The sequence below is a fragment of the Phaseolus vulgaris genome, chromosome 4 (genome assembly GCF_000499845.2).
Source record: "Phaseolus vulgaris cultivar G19833 chromosome 4, P. vulgaris v2.0, whole genome shotgun sequence".
NCBI classification, from domain to species: Eukaryota; Viridiplantae; Streptophyta; class Magnoliopsida; order Fabales; family Fabaceae; genus Phaseolus; species Phaseolus vulgaris.
The window spans coordinates 5,202,928-5,212,553 of record NC_023756.2 but is presented as its reverse complement, the minus strand read 5'-3'; the positions used below and the strand labels follow the sequence as shown (position 1 = coordinate 5,212,553).

The 9,626-nt window shown below is 31.9% G+C and overlaps 1 protein-coding gene across 2 annotated transcripts; it reads left to right on the top strand.

Moving 5' to 3' along the window:
* LOC137837035 (calcium/calmodulin-regulated receptor-like kinase 2) lies at positions 1–4,640 on the top strand. 2 transcript variants are annotated; one of them, XM_068645856.1, is made up of 8 exons: positions 1–394; positions 1,265–1,660; positions 1,995–2,148; positions 3,126–3,252; positions 3,382–3,464; positions 3,543–3,614; positions 3,940–4,143; positions 4,219–4,640. In XM_068645856.1, the coding sequence occupies exons 2-8, from the start codon at positions 1,332–1,334 to the stop codon at positions 4,525–4,527; spliced, it is 1,278 nt and encodes a 425-aa protein (XP_068501957.1). In that variant the 5' UTR covers positions 1–394; positions 1,265–1,331; the 3' UTR covers positions 4,528–4,640. The 2 variants fall into 2 exon arrangements, with proteins under 2 accessions (XP_068501957.1, XP_068501958.1); XM_068645857.1 differs by lacking the exon at positions 1–394 and adding an exon at positions 858–968.
* The last annotated feature ends 4,986 nt before the right edge of the window (positions 4,641–9,626 follow it).

The following is a 9,626-nucleotide window of genomic DNA, read 5'->3' as shown; positions in this document are numbered from 1 at the left end:
AAACAAAGAAACAAACATTCCAAAATCTGTACCCATTTCCCCAAGTTTTTAAAACCTTAAAACCCACTCTCACTTCAATTCAACTGCACTTAACGCCCTCACCCACTCCACAACCCTCTTTTTTATCTCCACTCACTTCCATTTTCAATCCAACTCAAATCTCTTCCAGTTATACACTTTTACTGTTTCACTCTCACCACTAACAAAAAACAGTTTCTTTCATCAACTTGGTCTTTGTTTCTTCCACTCATGCCGTTGACTCTGGACTCCTAAGTCAACAACAAGCTCGTATAGCCAAAAGGGGGTTTGTTTCAGAACCATGGTTCGCACTTCACACACCCCAGAACAAAAAAATCTGTTTTTTCCATCATGGTGTTGTTATTCTGCTGATTAGGTATGTGGGTTTTTTTTTTCTTACAAGGTCAGTGAAGGTTTCTGATTCAATTTTTAAGCTTGGTGGGTTTGTTTTGGAGGATTGTTTTGTTGCTGGTTTGTGGGTTCTTTTTTGTTTATGCTTTCACCGTTTGAAGAGGGTAGTGAAAAGTGGGAATCTTTTTTTATATGCTCATGTTTGATAGGTAGTGCAAAGTGAATGAACAATTAATTGATGTTGATGAGTTTGTGGATAGCGCACTATCTCCCAAACCCACCCTACTCCATTTTAGTGTTATCTGAATCATATAATGGAGGAAAAGGGTTTACTTTTGTTTTTATTAATTTTTCAGATGTGTGATCTATCTTCAGGGAAACTTTTAATATGCCTCAGTTTTTTGTGGTTTTATCTTACTGTTATTATCAACTGTAAAAGATAATTAGACTGTCTTTTATATCTTGTAATGTTTTAGGAAAAAAGGAATTCTTTGTTTTTCTTCCGAAGGCTCTTTTAGAAAGATGCAAAATGGAAAGATGTTGTTTCTTCTAAATATGGTACTTCAGATATGCATGTAGTCATTGTTGTCAGAATTAAGGTATCCGTGTTACATTCTTTAGTTAAGCCTAACTTTTAGGTGTTTCAATATTGATAATGGTATTAGCTTTTTGCAATTGTAGAGTAAATTTGCATCCATGAGTTTTACATCTGAAAGTTTGCAAATGCTGTTGCATTTGAGTCATTGGTTTAAACAATCTTTTATCTCCTCTATTGTCAAAAGGGGAATAAAATAGAAGAACAATTGGATATATTACTATCTTGGAGTTCAATTGATGTCATTTAGTTCTGGATGAAGCATTGAATTAACATAAAATTGTGCCAACTCTGTGACAGTGGACCTCTGCAGTACCAGTCTTCTGCAAAATGATTTCATTGTTTGAGTATCAAGAGAGATCAAAGAATGGTTCGCCAAACTGATTTAGTTATCATTGGTGTTTCTGTTGGTTTGGCACTTGGAATTCTGATATCTTGCCTCATATTTTTCGGCATAAGATGGTACAAGAAACGTGCTGCTCATCTTAGATTATCTGCAAATGAGTCTAGTATAACAACTCTTCCAATACGAACAAATGGATTGGGAACAAGTACCGACTTCAGTGCATCACTTGATAGTTCCATAGCCACATCGAGGTCAGAAAATCTCAAGAAAAATTCCCATTTCACTTGGTGGAATCATCAAAACAGAGATCGGTTTACTTCTGCATCAGGCATTCTGAAGTATTCATACAGGTATGCCCATTTCTCTCTTAAGCATGAGGTTAAGTCTTTATTTTTTGCCTAATTGTTCTGTATATGGATAACTACTATTAAAATTGAAGCATATAACTATAGATATCAAAATTTGTTCATTATTTGATTTGTTGCATCGTGAACTTTATATATCTTTTTATAGGGAAGTTTCTTTATAAATTGGATGAATCGCCTTGCAAATTTTACCTTAGTTCAGAAGACAAAGGAAAAGGAGAAAGTAGGGAAATGGAGATGTTACGTAATTCAGATAAAAACACTATTAAAGGGATATTAACATTGTAATGGTATGAACCTGACACTTTACATGGTGCAGAGAAATTCAAAAGGCCACACAAAACTTCACGACAACCTTGGGACAAGGATCATTTGGGACAGTTTATAAAGCAACAATGCCTACTGGGGAGGTTGTAGCAGTGAAGGTCCTTGCACCTAATTCCAAACAAGGGGAGAAAGAATTCCAAACAGAGGTATATTCTGTTACTTGGTTTGTGGGATTCAGAATTTTGTATATTTTGAATCTTTATGACTTGTATAGTACTGGAAAAAGGTGTCATAATTATCTTATACATTTCCTTCTGAGCCATTTACATTTCTTTCCTTTAATTCAGAGACTCATACACACATATAAGTTTAAAAACCGTTGCAAAGTTCATAGATGATTTGATACTTATTTATTTGACTTCAATTGAAGTGATTAATAATCTAGCTGGTGATGATTATCCTTGCTTTTGCTTCAATTACTCCTCATATTAAAGAGTTTATTGTTCATTTTCAGAAAATCAGTATATATATATATGTATATATATATATGTATATATGTAAAATATGTAGTGATTCTCATTCGCAAATTTTTTTCTGTTCTTAAAAACAAAAAGAAAGAAAACAGAAAAACTTGCTTGATAAGATTAATTTTTGAAAACTGTTTTCAAAACTAAGACATCTTTCATAACTAAAAGAAGATCTGAACATCTCTTCTAAGTTGTTTTGGTTTTCTACTTTAAGTTTTCTGTTACTTGCATTCTTCCTTGCATTGTTTCATATTCTCCCACTTTTACTCTACAAATTTGAAAATTGTTCTATAATTTTTTTTTTTTATAAAAAAACTAGAAAACTTAGCTCACAATTCAAACCCCAAGTGTACCCGTTTTATCAAATTGTTTTGGAACATTACCATATGAATGACCTTAAAATTTAGAATTATTATTTTGGTTTTTGTAGTATGGTTATCATCATTGGAAATAAAAGCCTGCAGTGGTTGTTTAATTTTCAAGACTGAATATATCACAGTTTAAAATGGATAGGGAAGACCACTTCCGCAAGGTTATATCATTTATGTAATTGATGATATTGGTTCTAATTTGAGTAATTCAGGATAAGCTGATATATTATAACATCAGCCATCAGTTGGTTTGTTGAACTTTTTATATTTAACTTTTTGCTTCAGGTATTTCTGCTAGGAAGACTGCATCACCGGAATCTTGTGAATTTGGTTGGATATTGTGTAGATAAAGGGCAACGCATACTGGTTTATCAGTATATGAGTCATGGAAGTTTAGCAAATCTTTTATATGGTAAGAGGAAGGTCTTGATGTTCATCTATTTTTATTGTTTTTTTGTCTAGTATCTTCTTTTGCATGTTTTTACATGTCACGTGACCAACTAAGTTGTCTCAATTGAGAATAGTCTGCAAATGTTTGTAGGTGAAGAAAAAGTATTGAGTTGGGATGAAAGGCTGCAAATTGTTCTTGATATTTCACATGGAATAGAATACCTTCATGAAGGAGTATGTATTTTCATTGATGTATTTTTTTCCTAAATGTACGAGAAAATGTGTTGATGAATATGAATATGCATGGAACAGGCAATCCCACCTGTCATACATCGCGATTTAAAGTCTGCCAACATATTGCTAGATCACTCAAAGAGAGCTAAGGTAATATTTTTTTGTATATGCTCTTTTTAAAAGTCAGATCCCCATTCATTTTCCTAATTTTGCATAAGATATTGAATCAAACAGTGCTATCCTTCCTTGGTTATGTTGTTATTGTTGGTCAAAAGAACTTTGTGCATGACTACAAAATCAGAGAGAAGCTCTTGCATGGTGGCTAAATGATTGAAAATCAAGAAGCTTAGGTGGCATTTCTAAAGCTTGTGTTTGTATATTGGAATATATAATAAACAGTTAAATTTGACATTCATGGCATTGATAATATTCTATCCAGATATGAATAAATTGTGATCAAAATTGAACTGTGCAGGTTGCTGATTTTGGACTCTCAAAAGAAGAGATCTTTGATGGCCGGAATTCTGGTCTCAAAGGTACATACGGCTACATGGATCCTGAATACATTTCCACAAGCAAGTTAACAACGAAGAGTGACATATACAGTTTTGGTATCATAGTTTTTGAGCTCATCACTGCCATCCACCCTCATCAAAATTTGATGGAGTATGTTAACCTTGTAAGTTACTTTTCTTTGAAAAAGATGTTGGAATACTTCACAATTTCTGTCTCATCCTCTTGTTTATCTTGCAAGGCTGCAATGGATCATGATGGTATAGATGAGATTCTTGACAAGAAAATAGTGGGAAAATGCAATCTTGAAGAAGTGAGGCAGCTTGCAAAGATTGGACACAAATGCTTGCACAAATCACCTAAGAAACGTCCCTCCATAGGTGAGGTTTCTCAGCTCATATCAAGAATAAAGCAAAGGCGTCAGAGACGTCTGACAGAAGATAACTTGTCATTTGCAAGCAACAACTTTTCTCGAGCTGTGAGTCGATTAGAAGATCGACAGGTTGAACTTAGCAGGATGTCAACCATTAGCCTAACAGAAACTGTATGAACATAATTACTTGTATATGGGGTGATTTCAAAGAATCACTTTGGTCCATTGGTACTATGGCACCAAGGAATTTTACAGCTAATCTAATGAAACAACTTATATGTTCAAATCAATGTTCCAATGTTGCCATTTATAAATCATGGACTGAAGGGAAAATTCACTATATGAACCATTCTTGATAGAACATGAGTTCCTGCATGCCACTTTGAAACAACATAAATTATTTTCTATAATCAGGAGTGCTAGAATGTCATTATGATGGATATTTTTCTACTTTAAGAGTGTAACAATTCAAATGCTACGATTCAATTGTCAGTTGGTCCACTTAGTCTCCATATAAGATAATTTATGTCACCTACAACAAATTTATTACATAGATGCAAAAGATTAGAATAAATTAAATAACCAACACCAAATAGAATATACGACTAAACTAATTTAAGAAGGGGTTTGAATGAAGTTTAATATTTTTTGCATAAGTTTTGGAAAAAACAACCTTTACTAGATGGTTTGGTGGAAGATCATCTAACTATTGAAAATAATTTTGTAAAATTTAGTTGAAAATAGTTTGACGACTAGCACAATAAAAAAGAAGATATGTACTTATTTATATTGGCGGACTCAAACTAAGCTATATTAAGTTCTCTTTCAAGCAACTCTTAAAGGATTTTATTATAATTCACAAATTACAACAAATATATTTACTATCACTTTTGGCTTACATGAATGCATCAAGTGACTCTTGACTAACCTTTTTTAACTGACTAACCCTTTTAACCGCGATGAGAGATAAATCAATAAAACATGACTCTAGAGGGAGTTAAAATCATGGTAGATCAAAGTATCTAAGAATGAAGAATATTAAATATTACCATTATGACTAGAGAGGACATGTGAAGAAAGATTGTTGCCATATGAAGAATGGAGGACAAAACTTTGAAGCATGAACCTCGAAAGGTTGTGTTGCAAGCAGGCCAGAAGATAAAGATATTTTGATTAGCAAAATAATAATTAGCTATAATAGTGAAAAACAATTTTATGATGGGTGTGTAGTGGATTCAAGTCCAACCTGGCACATGACTCCACATTGAGCCTTAAATGTTTTTGGAGTAAGTATTGTTAAGATAAAAATTTATGATGGTATTGTATGCACAATTCAAAGGATACAACATGTGAAGAACTTAATAAAGAATCTATTATCTACCGATAATCTCTTACCTGAACTCAAAGAAGTTATTTCACTTTTTTGTGAGCATTGTGGATAAGAAAGCAACATAGATTGAATTTTACCAGGATGACTACCAAAAGTAAACAAATATTGGACTTGATTTATTCTCATGTGTGGGAATCACTTGTATTATCCTTTGAAGGAGCAAATTATCTTGTATCATTCATTGATTATTACTTTAGGATATTAGGTGTACCTTATTAAGAGGAAGTCAAAGTTGTTTCTAATATTCAAGGAATTCAAAACACAAGTAGAACTTGAATCTATGAAAAGAAATAAAGGCTTAAGGATAAATAATAGAGGAGAACATGTAGATGGTGATTTTTAGCATTTTGCAAGCAAAATTGTATTATGATACAATTTTCTATTTTACACACACCTAAACCAAATGGGGGTGATAGAACGAGCGGGTATAAGTTTCCTTAATAGAACAAGGGTTATGCTAAGAATAACACGAGTGACCAACTCTTTCTAGGAACAAGGAGTTAAAATAGTGTGTTAGGTGATAAATCTATTACCATCAATAGCTATTGGCTTGAAGACACCGATGAAGATTTAGATAGGCAAACCATCTTACTGTTCTTTCTTAGGTCTATTCAGTTGTCCTTGTACGTGATGTACACAACCAAGAAAGAATAAAGAATAAAGTTGGATCCAAAATCTATTAAATATATATATTCTTAGTTTTATTTTGAGACTGGACGCGACTATACAATTCCATCATGGCGCTTCAAAATGTCAGATTGCAAGCAAATTTCTACCTAAATTCCTATCAATTATAAGTTATTGTCAAGTATGGATCATAACAATAAAGCATAGAGGATGGAAATGTCTTGAGTATCGTATTCATTACCGGTGGAAAGCCTTATGTATACCATGATTAGTACAAGGCTAAACATTACACAAGTAGGGAGAGTGGTTAGTAGATTTATGACAAATATCCTGGTGGAAAGTAGTGAAATGTTATTAAGAGGATCCTTAAATACATCAAAAGAAGTTCAAGTGTGACATTATGTTTTGGAGGATCCAAATTAGTTGTTAGGGGCTTTGTTAGTTCAAAGTTTAGAGGTTATCTTGATAAAATGAGATATATTATTGGCTATGTGTTTATACTTTCAGGATGCACAATAAGTTGGTTATCTAAGTTAGAAAATGTTGTAGCATTGTTTACTACAAAAGTCAAACACATGGTAATTACCCAAGGATGCAAGGAAGCTATATGAATCCAAAGTTTAATTGAGGTACTCAGACACAAACAACATAAAACTGTTGTGTATTGTGAGAGTTATAGTTTCTTACACATTGCAAAGAATTCTACCTTTCATTGCAAGGGATTTTTTGAGATATAGTAGAAGAATGAAGTGTGGATATGCAAAAGAATCAAACCAATAAAAACCTAGCATAAGCTATAAGAAAGTTGGTTAGTAGTGACAAGTTCATATGGAGATCAATCATAATGTCTTATTGGAAAAAAAAAAGTAACATGAATGACAAAAGTTAAAACATGGTGTGAAGATTTGATTAAAATCGAAGTGAAAGAATATGAGAATGAGAAGAGGCGTTCCACATCAAGAAATTTTTACTTTAGTGTTTATTTTTTGTGATACGAACAAGACACAATGTTTTCATAAAACACACTAAAATCACTTTCTTTTCTTTTCTATTATTTTAATATTTTAGAGAAAAAATAGTTTTTTTTTAAGATTATCTCAATAGTTATATTTTCTTTCCAAACACAGAGTGTTATTATTTTCTTCTTGAATTGAAAGACATAAATATTATAATTTTCTTTCCTATATTAAAAATACACTGTTAGTTTTGTTTTTATTTTTATTTTACCTAGAAATTATTATATTGGTACCCTCCTACCTAAAAGTAATTAGGGAAAGGTTTACATTGATTTAAGAGGACAACATATAATATTAAATATAATATCATACTTTCAAATTAAATAATTAAACAAAAGATAAAAAAAAAGAGAAAAGTTAGGGCAGTTAATCAACACAATTTAAAATCTACACTCATTCAATATATATAATAATAAACATGTCTTTTAGTGTCATTCTTGAGTTCAAGATCATCTCCATCCTTAAGCACCTCTAAGAAAAAGAAAATACTCAAAGTAAAAATATCCTGCTATGAGTCTTGAACAAGTTACACATGGAATGCTCATAAAATGGCTGTGATGACCATTTGCATGCACGTCTGAGAGTTATCACAGAATGGCTCCAAATAGATACAGAGAAACACCGAAGAGTAGTAGTGGTGATCCTTTTGGACTCAAAATCGGCATCTTGCTGTTTGGGTGTGTTGAACCTGCTCCAATAGAGACAATTGCTGTTACTTTGCACAGACAAACACTGTACTAAACCATGTTATGCTTTGAGGACCACATTACTACATGACATGAGACTAGTTCTTGTCTTATAAATAAATACAACAACCACCACCATCACCTTCAAAAATCAAAGATGGTGATGACCTCTTTGTAATGTGAAATCTTTGTTGGATTAAACAAGCTTTATCCTCATATATGTGATTATTGATTTATAAAATAGGAGGAATGAGCCTTTAAGTGTAAGCATAAAGCAATCTATGGAGGGTGTTATAATTGGGTAAAATCCCACTTCAGATTTGAGATAATGGTAATATAAAATTGCAGCCCCAGAATAAAATATAAAAGACATGCGAGGTGTAAAGGTCAACCAACACCCTCAAACACTTCAAAAATAAAAATATGAAAGGATTTTTAATTTTTCTTGTTATTATGTTAACTAAGAGCATTTGCAACCCACCAAACCTTTTTGAGATTCCTAAATGACCTCATATATAGCATCACTTATTTCTAGTTAGAGAACTTCAAAATTATTTCATCCCTAAAAAAAACAACCACATGGGGGTTCCTTGTTCTTACATTTTAAGACATTAAGTGGTAAAAAAAAGAAATAAAAATTTTAAAATAAAAAATAGCTAGTTTTCATAAGTTTGATTTGGGGTTTAGAAAAAAAGCATAAATAATTAAATTTTAATTATTTTATTTTAAATGATGAGAAATAACTTGTACACTTCAAACTTAAAAATCATCTTCACCATTTCAAATTAAAAGATTTCATTAATAATTAAAAATTACACAATTAATAAAAACTAGATGATAAAAAATAATAATTAAATTTATTGATTATCATATCCAAAATATTTCTAAATATGTTTTAGAAGATATGCTTGAAGTTAACAATGATATTTGTCTATTAGTAAGAAATGCTCTTCTTGGTAGGTATAACATAATATTCGGATGAGGTCTATTATGTCCAATTGTTGACATGAAAATTTGATTGTAGGGTATCTTCTTTTAACTCTCTTCCAAAGTTTGGTTCACAATAACTCTAAACACAGTTTTCACTTTTTATAAACAACAGCTACAGATTAATAGGATTAACTGTTTTAACATCTCCTTTGTGGATGTTTAAGGAGGACTATCTTTGGCGTATTGGTAAAGATATATCAGTTAATAGGTTTTAAGAGAAATCTGTTAACTTTTTTTACCTATAAAATGAGTTGCTATCTTTGTAAAGGCCATATGAAATATAGGGCAGCCCTCTGCCACAAGTCTCCACTGAGAACTGCTTGAAGTTGGTTGTTCTAGTCTTGCCTAAACCTCAAAAGTAGCTGTTATTCCTAAAATGATACAAAAGTATATTATAATGCTAATCATCATTCTTGGCCCACCAATAACCTTCAATGAACTATTTTTGAGTCTTACCACCCCATCTTAGAGTCGTACCACTTAATCTTATTTTGGTCCACAAACATAATCACAGACAATTATCATATGCAGCAAAAAGCAAATACAATATCTTAATAGACAAGAAGG

Excerpts from the sequence above, each read along its gene's own strand:
- LOC137837035 (XM_068645856.1), top strand. The coding sequence starts at position 1,332 with ATGGTTCGCCAAACTGATTTAGTTATCATTGGTGTTTCTGTTGGTTTG. Across the intron at positions 3,615-3,939 it reads ATCACTCAAAGAGAGCTAAG|GTTGCTGATTTTGGACTCTC; the intron begins GTAATATTTTTT and ends TGAACTGTGCAG. Across the intron at positions 4,144-4,218 it reads TGATGGAGTATGTTAACCTT|GCTGCAATGGATCATGATGG; the intron begins GTAAGTTACTTT and ends TTATCTTGCAAG.